General features: G+C 40.4%; 1 protein-coding gene across 1 annotated transcript in view; it reads left to right on the top strand.

The window, feature by feature from the left end:
* RBM44 (RNA binding motif protein 44) overlaps positions 1 to 16,215 on the top strand; it is a 213,163-nt gene that overhangs the window by 62,538 nt on the left and 134,410 nt on the right. The window contains exons 5-6 of the mRNA XM_056534838.1: positions 11,095 to 11,169; positions 11,951 to 13,062. Coding sequence (XP_056390813.1) covers positions 11,095 to 11,169; positions 11,951 to 13,062 — 1,187 coding nt within the window. The remainder of the gene's footprint in view (positions 1 to 11,094; positions 11,170 to 11,950; positions 13,063 to 16,215) is intronic.

The following is a 16,215-nucleotide window of genomic DNA, read 5'->3' on the forward strand; positions in this document are numbered from 1 at the left end:
ATCTATAATGACAAACAGAAAACATTTTTTTGTTAATAATTATCAATATTTTGTTCAGTAAGATTATTAAATACTGTGTGTAGCAGCTTTTGGATTCGGAGACAGAATTCTGTGTGGTCTCCCTTGGTTTCTGCACTCAATGTCACACCTTAAACAATGTTAAAATCTACATTCAGACCTTTTGGTTTTAGTGAATCCAACTGGTAGATCCACCACATCTCCCGTTTTTTTTTAAATTGCCAGCTTGTCTCAATCGCCATGAATTTTAAATCTCTCTCTGAATGTTTATGTTCAAGAAAATGCTCTGAAACTGGTAAATCGGTTTTACCTTTTCTTATTCTATCTGTGATAATTTTTTCTGGTCTTTAAACTCCATGTAGTCTGCCCCACGTATAACTTCTTACATGGGCACATAAGTATGTGTATATGTATATATATATATATATATATATATATATAATATCTCTATATATATATCCCATGTGGAGTCACACGTGAGGAAGTGTTTACATGAGTACTCACGTTTGGTAACTGGATGCACAAAGAAAGATCCCTTCATCATTAGATTACAGTTTATACAGGACAGACAAGGATAAGATCCCATCTTCCTGGGAGTTAAAAATGTTTGTCCTGTTTTTTTGTCAGATACAACTTCTGTTTTTACTAATTTATCTTCAATATTCTTTCCTCTCCTATATGACATGAGCGGGCCCACCGAGAACTCTTCAATTTCATTAAAGCTGTTTTTCAATGTATACCAATGTTTGTTTAATACTTTCACGATTTGTCCACTCGTGTCCTGATAGGTAGAGCTGAAAGGAATACGTTTGATGGTTTGTGGCTTTTTCAATAATGTGGATTCTCTGTTTAGAGTCTCCACTGTCCTCCTATGTTGGTCCACTACTTTCTTAGGGTAGCCTCTTTACAAAAAATTGTTTGACAATAGTGTCTAGTGAATTTTTCAAAGCCACTTCGTCATCCACCACCCTCCTCGCCCTCAGCATTTGGCAGTAGAGCAGAGATTTTATCATGCTCCTTGGGTGGTCGAAGTGTAAGAGTGTTTTTATCCGTAGATTTTGTATTCAATTGTGTTTGCAATTTTCCACCTACTTTCATCACCAGCACATCAAGGAAACTAACTTCACAAGTAGATTGTGTCATTGTAAAATTAATGCTTGCGTCCATATTATTGAGGAATTCGTGGAAATAGCTCTAATTCTTCCACTGACCCTTCCTATAGGAGGAAGATGTCGTCAATAAATCGCCACCATCCCAGACATTGTCTGAAATGGTGGGATTGATATACGACATCTTCCCCCAGGGTCGCCACAAATTTGCATACATTCGTCCCCATGGCGGTTCCGGTTAACTGTAAATAATATTTATTGTCAAAAACTAAATAATTTTTCAAAATAAGATGTTAAAGTTGCAGAAAAAAAATCCTGGACCGCCATGGGGAAGTCTGAGGCCGCCAATGTCTTTTTTTTTTACTGCTATTAAACCTCTCTCATTACAAATGGATGTATACAAACTTGATATATCCAAGGAAACCAAGATTGTCTGGTCTGTGGTGGGTATAGATTTGATTTTTGACAAAAAGTCGTTGGTATCTTGTATGAAGCTGTCTGAAAAACAAATGGTCTCAAGACTCTATCAAGAAGAATTGATGCCTTGCTCAATACTGCATCACGACCTGAAACTATAGGTCTTCCGGGGGGATCACAGAGGGACTTGTGGATCTTGGGTAATATATATATATATATATATATATATATATATATATATATATATAGATATATATAGATATATATAGATATATATATATATATATATATATATATATATATAGATATATATAATATATATATATATATATATATAACCTTGTTGTAATTGTAATCTAATTATCAAAAATTATTTTAGATCCCAGTGAATGCCCCCTCTACTATATTGACTAGTCTGCCCATAATCTCTCTCATAGGATCCCCTTCCAATTCTTTGTATGTGTGTCTGCTATTTGATCCCCGGACAGGCATGGGGACAGAAGCGGGTGGCGGCGGTGGTGGTCTATGGCACCGCAAAAGCCACTGCAGTTCATTGATTTAAAGCGCCCGCTTTAAATCAATGATCTGCAGCGGTGCCGCAGGGGGATAAATAGCCGATAACTTATACCGAAATATCCACCGATTATCGGTATCGGCCCTAAAAAAACGATATCGGTCGATCCCTACTATGAACAGTGAATATTATGAGCGTATGAACATTATGAATTCCATGAACATGTGAGCAGTATAAATGCCCTGAACATAAGAAAAATCAGTATGAATATTATGAGCGTATGAATGCTATGAGCATATGAACAGTATAGAAGTCATGAGCGCAAGAAACAGAGAGATATATATACATACACACACACACACATATATATATATATATATATATATATATATATATCTCTATATATCTATCGCGTAGCTATTATTACCAACTTTCTTTTCAGAGCTACACATCACGACACCTAAGCAGTTGTATACCCACCATACCTGCCTCGTCTGCAGGAGGATGCACTGAGTGGTTGTTGTTACTGACAAATCTTCAGAGCAACAACATCATGTCACATAGAGGGATGTATACCCGTTATACCTGCCACGTCTGCAGGGAGATGCACTGTGCAGTTGTTGTTACTGACACTTCTTCAAATCAACAATATCATGACACACAGGTGGCGGTATACATTTCATATTTGCCATGATTGTAGGCACAAGGATTACCCAAAGACTGGTCAGTTTACAAGCATAATGGTTGCGAGAAGACCTGTCACGTCTACAGACACGATGATTACGCATAGACCTGTCAGGCCTACAGGTACGATGGTTACGTAAAAACCTGTCACGTCTACAGACATGGCGGCGATGAAGGGATCGGTCATTCACAGTGGGACGTCACTCCTGAGATCAGTTTTCAGTCGGAAGCTTGGCAGTTAAGGTATGGTTTATTCTCCAGTTAAGGTGTTTATTCGAGTGTAGTTTTGATTTTCAGGTGATTTGGCGCTACAAGGTAATTATCGCCAAACATCTGTCATGTAGTTTTGTTATTGTGTGTCATTTTGCTGTTTAGTTTAGCCTATCGAAAGCAGGGACTTGGATAATTCTCATGTTATGTCTGACAGGTATCTATCGGTTTCACTCTTGCCATGGTGTCATAGGTAAGTATGTTGAAGATGTATTTGTCAACTAGTACGTCAGCCTGTTCCAGTGCCGGCTTGTTTCGTCCAGAGTGGGCATGACTACCATAGCTCCTCGGTACTAGGCATCGATTGCTAGAACAGCTAGTTTTCCGATTCTACTTCTGTCTCTCAAGTTAGTCTAAGTATGGGTTCTGTGTTAGTTGTTGTGGTGTTGGTTTATGGTTATGAATTCTATCATTTATCCTACCAGGTGACACTTTGCCCTCTGTCACGGTTATGGGCACAAATTTAGTTTAATGTTTTTTCATACAGGTATGTACTTATCGTTGTAATCACGAGCACAAATGCGAAGCCCTGAGCACTATCGAGCTTTATTTGTGCGAAAGGGCGTGGATCGCCCCCTGCACTTCAAGGCGGGGCGCTAAGGAATGGTGTGTAGGGTGCGGGGGTATATAACGCACCTGCACCTACTGACAGGGCATATGTGCTGTTTGGTGGACCCCTCCCAACTCTCCCTTTTTTCAGTTTATCTATTACAGGGTATGCCCTCTAAAGGTGTGCCCACCGTTGCGGTTATTGGCACAAATCTACTGCTTTAAGTTTAATGTTTTTTCATACAGTTATGTACGTATCGTTGTAATCACGAGCATGAATGTGAAGCCCTGAGCACAAATATATTTTTTACTCCTGTACAACAGCTCCCCGTAGTGTCTGCCCTGCCAAGCACAAGATGCAGTAGCAGGTTTAGGACACTAGGGGGAGCTGTTGTACATTTTACAAAAAAAAAAAAAATTACTGCATTCGCTTCACCCGGAAGTGAAACATGCAGGAGGGCACATCTGCGGGAACTCGGTACCAATAAGGGACATCAAGGAAGGGGGACAGGACACTGGGGACACTTAGCATGATCTGGACACACACACTGCTCTGCTCATGATTTTTATTACGAAACACTGCCATCGGCTGACGGTAGCGAATATGGTGAGGGGGGACAAAACCCCTAGGTCCCGAGGCAAGATGGCTGGCTATCAGTGATATACCATCTTACCGGGCGCGGTGGGATGCCACAAGTAGCGGCCATTATCTGCATGACGTACATGTAAGTCATAGGTCGGGAAAACCTTCCCGGTCATACCATACATGTACAGTCATGGCCGTAAATGTTGGCACCCCTAATATTTTTCAAGAAAATGAAGTATTTCTCACAGAAAAGGATTGCAGTAACACTTGTTTTGCTATACACTTGTTTATTCCCTTTGTGTGTATTGGAACTAAACCAAAAAAGGGAGGAAAAAAGCAAATTGGACATAACCTTAAACCAAACTCCAAAAATGGTCTGGACAAAATTATTGGCACCCTTAACTTAATATTTGGTTGCACACTCTTTGGAAAAAATGGACTGAAATCAGTCGCTTCCTATAACCATCAATAAGCTTCTTACACCTCTCAGCTGGAATGTTGGACCACTCTTCCTTTGCAAACCGCTCCAGGTCTCTCTCTTTTATTTTTTTTATTTATTTATTTTTAAACAATGTTTTATTAAAGCTTTTACAAAACAGCAGTGTACAAAACAGTGTACAATCATAACATAGCTGCTGAGCCGAGCATCACGAAACAGTTGAAGCATGTCAAGCATATCGTCAAAACATTACATATATGTATGTGAACCTAAGATTGCATGGTATGGCAGTGCGAGTCTAAATGCATAAAATATTAAACTCATCAATTCCGTCCTTGTCTCATGACCAGTCCGCTGGTATCAGTTTGTGAGTCTGGAGTGCCTTATACACATTATCTAGACATCGCAAGAACATCTCAGCAACAATGTACTGTAGAGTATATGCCCTGCAAGAATTCATTAACATCTCAAAACAGGTCTACATAGGACATGAATCTGAACTCCATGGGACCCTAAACGCAAGGTCCCCCCCTCTTTGCCATGTTGAGAATGCATGGCTTCAAATACCTACTAAGCTACAATATATAACACGAGAGACAAACATCTAGAACAAGAATGGGAATGAGAACCCCCAATGTATAGTGGACCAAGACCTGGGGAAAAAGATGAAAAAAAAGTAAGGATTATTAGAGTAGAAAGCAAAGGAAAGAAAGGACAGAAGAAATAGAGAAGAGTCTCTCCGCATATCCGCCCCCCCCCCCCCCCACCCATTATGTGACTTTAAGGCCGCCCAGTGAGCCACTAAGGTTCGCCCTGCAATACCAGGAAGAGTCTACAAACTCCTTCATTAGATCAGGTAGCTCACTGGGTGCATATGCGTCCTCCATGAACAATTGCCAAGTTTTGAAAAATTTGCCGGCTCTCTTTTCTGTATCTCTCAATGTATCTAACCTGTCAATAAACAATAGTCTTTTCATAATGTCAATCACCTGCGCAAGCGTCGGAGGATCCTTCTGCAACCATTTTCTCAGTAAACTTTTCACTGTGGCCAATAACATAAGATGTACCCCTCTGATCGCCATTACCGGACCCCAGGATCTTCCTGAGGTGAGAGAGGCACATAATGAAATATCAAAGCCAAAGGGGTAAGGGGATATCTACATTCCAGACCCTCGCAATATAAGCTTGGACTCCTTCCCACAATGGTTTCAAAAGAGAACACTCCCAGAGCGCATGCAAAAGGGAGGCTTTAGCCATGCCACACTTGGGGCAGTTTCTAAGATAATGAGCTGGGGCGTCACCGTATGAAAGATTAAAGGCGTATGTAGCGCTATGTAAAATACGGAAATGCATTTCCCTCCAGGACTCATTTAGAATCGCTCTCCTTACCTGTGCCAACCTTGTTAATAATTTTATGTCGAGCCTCAGTTATGCCGAGTTCCTCCCCCATGTCGTGAACAAGGAGTTGGCCAGAGCATGTAAGGAGGTTTGTTTAAGCGTGAGATACAATGTTGACAGAGAAAGTCTGCCCGACTGCAAACTAAGCAAGGTCCTGAACACCGCTTCTCTAGATACATAACCCTCACTCCTGGGGAGGCTGGTCACATAGGAGCGCACCTGGAGATATTGTAGGTAGTGCCCGTGCGGGAGATCAAAGCGCTGTTCCAGGGCATCCCATGTGAGCACACCTCCCCCATCATCCGAAAATAACTGGTCTTCATATGAGAGGCCCAGTGGAGAAACTTCTCCATGTGCTGCTGGTATGCTACGGCACAGTAGAGCAGGGTTTGCCCTCCGTGCCCTCGGTGTGGAAGCGGAGAGGGAGAGTTAGTAGCGGTGGCGGGCACGTAGCTCTCCTAAGTGCGACCGCTCATATGTGTGCCGGAACCGGAAGTCTCTCCAGGTCTCTCTTATTGGAAGGGCGCCTTTTCCCAACAGCAATTTTAAGATCTCTCCACAGGTGTTCAATGGAATTTATATCTGGACTTATTGCTGGCCACTTCAGAACTCTCCAGCGCTTTGTTGCCATCCATTTCTGGGTGCTTTTTGACGTATGTTTGGGGTCATTGTCCTGCTGGAAGACCCAAGATCTCGGACGCAAACCGAGATTTCTGACACTGGGCTGTACAGTGCGACCCAAAATCCGTTGGTAATCCTTAGATTTCATGATGCCTTGTACACATTCAAGGCACCCAAAACAACCCCAAAACATAATTGAACCTCCACCATATTTCACTGTAGGTACAGTGTTCTTTTCTTTGTAGGCCTCATTCCATTTTTTGGTAAACAGTAGAATCATGTGCTTTACAAAAAGCTCTATCTTGGTCTCATCTGTCCACAAGACGTTTTCCCAGAAGGATTTTGGCTTACTGAAGTTCACTTTGGCAAAATGTAGTCTTGCTTTTTTATGTCTCTGTGTCAGCAGTGGGGTCCTCCTGGGTCTCCTGCTATAGCGTTTCATTTCATCTAAATGTTGACGGATAAATTGCGCTGACACTGATGCTCCCTGAGCCTGCAGGACAGCTTGAATATCTTTGGAACTTGTTTGGAGCTGCTTATCCACCATCCGGACTATCCTGCGTTTACACCTTTCATAAATTTTTCTCTTCCATCCACGCCTAGGGAGATTATCTACAGTGCCATGGGTTGCAAACTTCTTGATAATGTTGCGCACTGTGGACAAAGGAAAATCTAGATTTCTGGAAATGGACTTGTAACCTTGAGATTGTTGATATTTTTCCACAATTTTGGTTCTCAAGTCCTCAGACATTTCTCTTCTCCTCTTTCTGTTGTCCATGCTTAGTGTGGCACACAGACACACAATGCAAAGACTAAGTGAACTTCTCTCCTTTCTATCTGCTTTCAGGTGTGATTTTTATATTGCCCACACTTGTTACTAGCCCCAGGTGCTTGAAACTATCTTATTTTTTCACAATTTTGAAAGGGTGCCTATAATTGTGTCCAGACCATTTTTGTAGTTTGGTGTTATATTATGTCTAACTTGCTTTTTCTCCCTTTTTTTTGTTTTAGCTCCAATACACACAAAGAGAATAAACATGTGTTACTGCAATACTGTGAGAAATACTTTATTTTCTAGAAAAATTTCAGGGGTGCCAACATTTACGGCCATGACTGTATGTCATGGGTCGGGAAGGGGTTGATTTCAGAGCTTATTTGTTTTTGTTTCTTTGTATGTATAGGTTACTTAGGTTGTTACCAACATCCAGTGAAAATACCTGCTGTATATCTAAAAGTGAAACATAGTTTGAATTTCAAATGTGCCTCCCCCCCCTACGTGCCTGGGACTCAGACATCTACAGCAAGTCTCCCAATCTATAATGGCATCCTATGTTGCCTTTCTGACCAAAACCCTTGTGCAGCATCCTCTCATGGCATCTTGGCCGACCCTACAAGTGGTGTCCCACTCCCGAGACCAGTCCAGGTCCTTATCTCACCAAGGGGAGGCACTGTCTAAAGGCGAGATTTCAGGCTCTGAGCCTGACCTGGATAAGGACCATTCCTCCAAAATTGGCTAAATAAAAAAAGGAATTTTTGATTTTGTGGAGCAATAATTTTTTTCCGAGTTCTGACATGCTAACTTGGGTCATTCTATGGGTCAGTACAATTCCAATGATACCAAAATGCCATGTTCTGACCTCTCTAACTTTTTTTATTTTGCAATCTTTGGACCTGTGTTTAGGGTTTGTTTTTTTGCGCCATCAGTTGTATTTTTACAGTTTTTAACGTGATCACTTTTTTAAATGTTTTTCTGGGATGTGATCAAAATTCACCAACATTGGCGGTGGGAAATTTTTTGCGTTTGCGCCATTCACCGGGCAGGATCAGTGACCCAGGGGTGTGGAAATTTTATAAAAAAAACTACTTGTCCACGGGACTAAAACGGAGCAAAATCTACTTGTCCCTCGTGACGATCCACTTATCCGTGCCAATTTTCGCTTTTACGCTCTCGTTTTTTCCTCCTCGACCTAGAATAGCCATAACTACTTACTATAATGATAGCTTTTTAATTTTTTTTTTCAATAACATATTCTCCAAACCAAAATATAATATAATTTAGGTGAAGTGAAATTGAAATAGTAAAACATTATTTTGTTATTGATCTGTCTTTTTAATCACTTCAAATTTTTTTCGGGGATATTATAAAAATTGCAATTCTGGGGTTTGGTATTTTTTGTTACATTTACGTCATTTACTGTATGGGATACATAATGTTATATTTTAATATCCAAAGTATCCAAAATGGGGTCACGTGTTTTTTTTTTTTTTTTTTTTATCCGCGTTTGTCAGAACCGCTGTAAAATCAGCCACCTCTGTGCAAATCACCAATTTAGGCCTCAATTGTACATAGTGCTCTCTCACTCCTGAGCCTTGTTGTGCGTCCGCAGGGCATTTTACGTCCACATATGGGGTATTTCTGTACTCAGGAGAAATTGCGTTACAAAGGAGGAAAAAGCCCCCCAAAATTTGTAACGCAATTTCTCCCGAGTACGGAAATACACCATATGTGGCCTTAAACGGTTTCCTTGAAATACGACAGGGCTCCGAAGTGAGAGGGCGCCATGCGCATTTGAGGGCTGAATTAGGGATTTTCATAGGGGTGGACCCGGATGCAAGCATTACAATTGCCGCTGCCACCACAAATACCCTACAGCATTGTTTCCCAAACAGGGTGCCTTCAGCTGTTGCAAAACTCCCAGCATGCCTGGACAGTCAATGGCTGTCCGGCAATGCTGGGAGTTGTTGTTTTGCAACAGCTGGAGGCTCCTTTTTGGAATCAGTGCCGTACCAGACGTTCTTTTAATTTTTATTGGGGGTAGACTGTATTGGTGTGTATATGTAGTGTTTTACTCTTTATTTAGTGGTAGTGCTGGGAGATTGAGCTGTGGTGGAAAATTTGCCACAGCTCAAATTTGTAGCAGGAAACTTACTGTAAAACCCCGCCCGTGTGAATATACCCTGTACTTTCACATGGGGGGGGGGCAAACCTCCAGCAGTTGCAAAACTTCAACTCTGAGCATGGGCTTACAGACGGTGCATGCTGGGAATTGTTTTGCCACAGCTGGAGGCACACTGGTGAGGAAACGCAGAGTTAGGTAACAGACAAACTCAGTGCTTCCCCACCAGGGTGCCTCCAGCTGTTGCAAAATTACAACTCCCAGCATGCACGGTCTGTCAGTGCATGCTGGGAGTTGTAGTTCTGCAACAGCTGGAGGCACACTGGTTGGGAAACACTGAGTTAGGTTCTGTTACCTAACTCTGTTTCCTCACCAGTGTGCTTCCAGCTGTGGCAAAACTACAACTCCCAGCATGCACTGATAGCCAAAGGGCATGCTTGGAGTTGTAGTTATGAAACGGCTTGAGTTGCGCTACTATAACTCCCAGCACTGCACAGTGATCTCCAAACTGTGGCCCTCCAGGTGTTGAAAAACAGCTGTCTGGGCATGCTGGGAGTTGTAGTTTAGCAACATTAGGAGGCTCAAAGTTTGCAGAAATCACTGCATGGTGACAATCCGCTGTCCAAGACAGCTGATGTCACCTAGACAGGAGTACTAGGATGGGTATTGGGGGGCTATAGGGGTCTTTGTGGGCTTGTGTGATGTTTTATTTAACACCGAGCTTAGGCTGGGTTCACATCACTTTTTTTACCAGTACGGGACCGCAAATGGCTGGGGGGGGGGGGGGAGCTAAAATCTTGCACTCCCGTATGCCGCCCGTATGCTATTCATTTCTACGAGCTGACCGGAGTGAAACGCTTACTCCGGTTGGCTCATTTTCCCCCCCGTATGCAGTTTTCCACCGGACCTCAAACCGTGGTAGACTACGGTTTTAGGTGCGGTGGGGCAAAAATGAGCCGACCGGAGTCAGCGTTTCACTCCGGTCGGCTCATTGAAATGAATTACATACGGGCGGCATATGGCAGGGATACGGGAGCGCAAGGTTTTAGCTACCCCCAGCCGTATGCGGTCCCGTATTGGTAAAAACTTGATGTGAACCCAACCTTACACAGCTCTGATCTCCTCACTGATCTCCCTGCACTGAGATGGGATCTGTGGAAGGAAGTTTTTTTTCAACTGCCTTTGCGGTGATTGGTCAATCTGGATTGATTGACCAATCGCAGCAATCAGGGGGCGGGGCCAGCCGCAGGGGCCCCACGGCTGTCTGTGACGATCAGCTGTCTAGGACAGCTGAAGTCACTTCTCTGTCACAAAATGTTTACAGGCTGTGACAGTTTAGCTTCAGGACGAGCCGGCTCGTCCTTATGCGGCAAGTACTTGCTGATTAGGACGAACCGGCTCGTCGGCAACCAGTTAAATGCTGCGATCTGTATAGATTGCGGTATTTTACAGTTAAATGAATGACATTGGAGCATCTACCGGTAATGTTGGGTGGTCATCTAGTTTTCTAGTCAAGCTGCAGTCCAGCAACATTTTTTTTTTTTTTTTTTTCCTGTGGCAAAATTCAAATTTTCCGATTTTCTTGTTTACAGAATATGGTCATATATCTGAATATATTAAGAAAAATACATCTCTATTACTAGTAAATAATTGGGTGCGGCTGAAAAGTAAGTAAGATGGAGTCATTCTATTTATAACTAATGTTTTGCTAATGTGAATGGATCCAACTTTTAAAAATGTAGAGCATTAACAGGATATTCTGGGATGATTAAATTATTTCTTAACCAGGATGCCTCCAATTTTTGCAAAACTACCGCTTCCAGCACTGTCCAGGTAGTTTTGTAACAACTGGAGAGAGACTTGTTATCAAACGATGCATTAAATTGTTCCTCAGCAACACAATGCATGTTTTATAAGAAAGATTGAAAAAAAAAAAAAAAATGTGGTTCTTGCCGTTTTAAAAATTTACGTATTTAGTATGTGACAGTATTAAAAATGATGGCCAGTATGAGGCCATTAGTACTGGGCTGCCTTTAAGGTTGCTTGTGTTTTCAGGTAGAATTGCTTAGTGAAATGGTCCCCTAGGTCCATGTTGTCACACCACTTGACTGTATCAAAGCTTTTAAGTGAAAAGATTGTGATACTGAGTTATCAAAAGGTGTGAGAGAAAAACTCGAGAATTTTTTGCCTTCAGCAACCGATCACTGCTCAGCTTTCACTTTACCAGAGCTAATTTTATGAAAACGAATCTGTGATTGGTCGCTGTGGGCAAAATCTCTTCAGTTTTTATCACAAATTTTGATACATCAGTGACAGTACCCCATGTGACAGTACCCCCAACATGTACTAATGGGCATGATAAAACTAAAATGCTTAATTTTGATGGTGTTATGATACATGTAGTTAACTGTTTATAGTTTATACAAGAGTTGTATCTCTTTAAATCAGGTGAAAGTACTGAGATACTTGAGAGGTCAAGCGAAATTTATTGCTCCTCTATGGAAAATTCACGACGACTTAAAGATAATTATAATCCAAGCTACTCCCTGGATTACTGTGACAGGATGCTACAAAGCTCTAGACCTGCAGATATGAACCCACAGAGTGATACCTTTTGGTTAGAAGGTGATAATGATTCCAAGAAAGAAGACTTAGATCCTGGGAATAAAAGTTTGAGCGCTTGTAATGTTATATCATTACAAGTTGAAAAAAAGGGCACTGCAAAAGTTGGAGAACCTGCAAAATCATTTGACAGTGAGAACATTAAGCACTCTCTAACTCCTGTTCTTCCCTTGGATTTACAAAATCATCAGGAGACTGCTCAGGACTTTGCATATTTTAGATCACGCTTTCCAAGTTTAACAAAAGAATCATTTGCAAAAAAGCAGTATGTTAATGATAGCAAAGAAGTAAACATAGAGTCTTCTGAATGTGATTTTTCTTGCCACATGAAACTAAAAATGGGCAATAATTGTATGCATCACAAATTTGCACTTTTCAAGGATTATGAAAACTTTCAAGAATCTGATATAGTGGCACCGGATGAAAGGAGCAGTCCAATGCCATGGTGTAAATACTTCTCAGATGTTGCTGATAATCCTGTAGACCCGGATTGTACTTCTGTTGATGTACTTGAGGATGAAACCTTCTTCTCTGTTAAAAGCGGCAGCTTTTACAGTAGGTCCAGTTCACCACTTACCCTGGATGACAGTACAGATGTAGAGCAGTGTGACTTTGAGGAGGCGCTTGAAGACATCTCCAGTTTCTCTTTGTACAAACAATCTCCTAATTCACAGATTGTTCCCTATGCTGATGTTCAGTCTCCAGTGTGGGACTCATTTTTGGATATTAAGAATACGAAATGCACAGCCAATGAACAAAAAGGTTTTGTAGAGAAGAAAACTATATATAGTAAATCCAAACAGAGAAATGTGTTATGTAATACAGATCTTTCATTGGTGTCAGTGTCTTATAATGACAAAGAAACTCAGACCAAAACAAGAAGCACGCAAGATACGGGAGTAAATACAGATCCATTTGGACTGTTTTCACAGATTCAGGTAAGCAGCTGCAGTGATCCTGTTGAATGTCTGCTTTATGGTTCTGCTTTTATACAAGTTAATTTAGCTTAGCAACTTAATTATGTACAGAGTGAAAGACAACTTATCCCCTAACTACAGGATAGGGGTTAAGTGTCTGACTGCAGTGGGTCTTACCCCTGGGACTGCCGCGATGACCTGACTCTGAGGAACCCGTGCTGCAGAAATGTGTTTTATTATTATAATTATTATTATTAAATAAGCCCCACTCCCAATAAAATTTTTAATCAACCCTTTTTCCCATTTTACAAAAAGTTAATAATTTTTTTTAACATATTTGGTATCGCCAGATGTATAAATGTCCAAACAATTAAAAAATAATGTTAGTGAATAATGTTAGTGATCCTATGCGGGGAACAGCAGAAACATGTAAAAAAAAAAAATTTAAAAAAAAAAACTATTGTCCATGGCGCAAAAATTTTTCTATCTCAAACGACCCATTATATGGAAAAGTAAGAAAGTTATATATGGGATCAGAATAAAGCAATTTTAAACATATTTATTTTGTTTTAATGTAATTTTTAAAAGCAGTTCAATCATAGAAAAACATTTAAACATTCTTCATTTTGAAGGAGATACCAGTCAAAAGTGGTAAAAATAAAGTGTGTGTGTGTATATATATCTCCATCCATAGGAAAGGACGGCAGCACACAAGAATGATCAATCCAGGTGAAGTTTATTTCATGCCCAGGCACAATACAAAGGTGCTACGTTTGTACGACCTCACATCGTCTTTCTCAAGCATGTGAGATCTTTGAAACGTAGCACCTTTGTATTGTGCCTGGGCATGAAATAAACTTCACCTGGATTGATCATTCTTGTGTGCTGCCGTCCTTTCCTATGGATATCTTTGTTATGGGATCTCTAACCAAGGCCCAGATGATGGCGTGCACTGTCTGTCTGCATACTTTGGATGTGCTGTTCTTATCTCTCTTCTATATATATAAAATATAATGTGTGTTCACAATGGTGCCACAAGGCAGCTGATTTGTTTCAAATCGGCCCCCATAAATAGGAGGCAAAATAGCGTGGATATTTCAAAGTCAACAACAACTTAGACCAGGGAGAGAGGCGGACGGAGTGGGGGTGCTCAGAGGCCTTTAAGCCCCCCCATGCTGTCAGTCTTTCACTCCCTGGTGGTCTGTCGTTGTTGATTGTTCTGGAGTTTTGCCTGCACCTCCGCTGTAGCAATTATTTATCTGAAGGGGACACCCACTGCTTTTCTTACAACAGTATACTCTGGGTTTATTTACATTGCTAGTGCTGCCCTTTACTTTGTCATAAACAGTCTTTGAAAGTCCAGTTAAAAGCTGCAGAAGGGTACACAAACAATCAGCTCTGCACTTGTCCCCTGTGTGAGCTATTCGAACAGCTACAATGAGAGAGTTGAGCAGGTCACGTGGTTAGAGAAAAAATGAATATAATACAAAATATGGGCCTCAATGTCACGGATATTTAACCAATATGTGATTTATTATATAAAACAAATGTACACAGACATATATTAATAGTAGAACATAGTATGACCTGCGACTCACAGGGCCCTTGTGGGTCGCCAGGGTCACCACTTAAACAATATAGATAATATAAAATGATAAAAATATATGCAATAAATAAATATATATATATATATATATATATATATATATATATATATATATATATATATATAAATGTAGATCCAGTGCGTTAGATTAAATAAAAAAAAATTTATACAATAGTGATATTTCTTGTGGTGTCCTTTGTAGGGCCCTTACATCGGACTTACCACGATAAGACTGGTATACTAGACTAGTATATGCCGGGTGGAATACAATGTCTTATGATCTTATGGGAAGAGTTTGAGTGGGCTTAGGGGTTTGGCACACTGTGCCTCTTACCAGCAATGTCCTGGAGCAAGCTTACCGGGCATAGGTTTTCACCGAGGAGACGTCCGCTGGAAGGCGGGATACGTGCAATCCCGGGAGCGTGCTCTGATATAGTTTTTGCTATAGATGGATGATGTCGAGTTTGCCAATACTGGGGTACAGATGGTGGAGGCTAGACGCGTTTCGAGGTACTCATCTACCTCTCTTTCAATAGCAATGGCTGCCTGCTAGTGGGAAGGTAATATTTGTACCTTCAGCAGCCTTGTGATTGGATGGTTGTCTTTGTTATGTATAAATTGTGGACTTGATCGCTGTGCAGGTAATACTAATCTAGTGTTGTGAGGTAAAACATGGATGTGGAAAATCCATTAAAAACTACTTATATGTAAAACCATTGGTGTTTTTTTTTTAAATGTATATAGAAAGATGGCATATCATGGATGTGTTCGGGGATTATAATAAAGATAGTGAAAAAAAAAATAAATAAAAAAAAATAAAAAATAAAAAAAAAAAATATATATATATATATATATATATATATATATATATATATATATATATATATATATATATATATATATATATAAAACCCCTTAAGGACTCAGCGTTTTTCAGATTTTGCATTTTCGTTTTTTCATCCTTACCTTTTAAAAATCATAACCCATTCAATCTTCCACCTAAAAATCCATATTATGGCTTATTTTTTGCGCCACTACTTTGCATTGACAGTAGTCAATGTACCCAAAAATTCATGGCGAAATGGAAAAAAAAATCATTGTGTGACAAAATTGAAGAAAAAAAACCGCCATTTTGTCAATTTGGGGGCTTCCGTTTCTACGCAGTGCATTTTTCTGTGGTTCCATACGTTTAAAATGATGCCCTACTTTTATAGGTTTGGTTTTGTCATACTTCTAGAAAAAATCATAACTACATGCAGGAAAATGTATACGTTTAAAAATGTCCTCTTCTGACCCCTATAACTTTTTTTTATTTTTCCGCGTATGGGGCAGTATGAGAGCTAATTTTTTTGTGCCGTGATCTGAAGTTTTTATTGGTACCATTTTTGTTTTGACCTGACTTTAAGTTTTTTAATGGTACTTTTGAATTTGATCGTGCGGTTTAATTAATTATATATTTTTATAGTTCGGGCACTTACACACGCGGCGATACCACATATGTTTTTATTTACACAGCTTTTTTTTTATGGGAAAATGGGGAGATTCAAACTTTAATTAGGGAAGGGGTT

Source organism: Hyla sarda, chromosome 8 (assembly GCF_029499605.1).
Source record: "Hyla sarda isolate aHylSar1 chromosome 8, aHylSar1.hap1, whole genome shotgun sequence".
NCBI lineage: Eukaryota > Metazoa > Chordata > Amphibia > Anura > Hylidae > Hyla > Hyla sarda.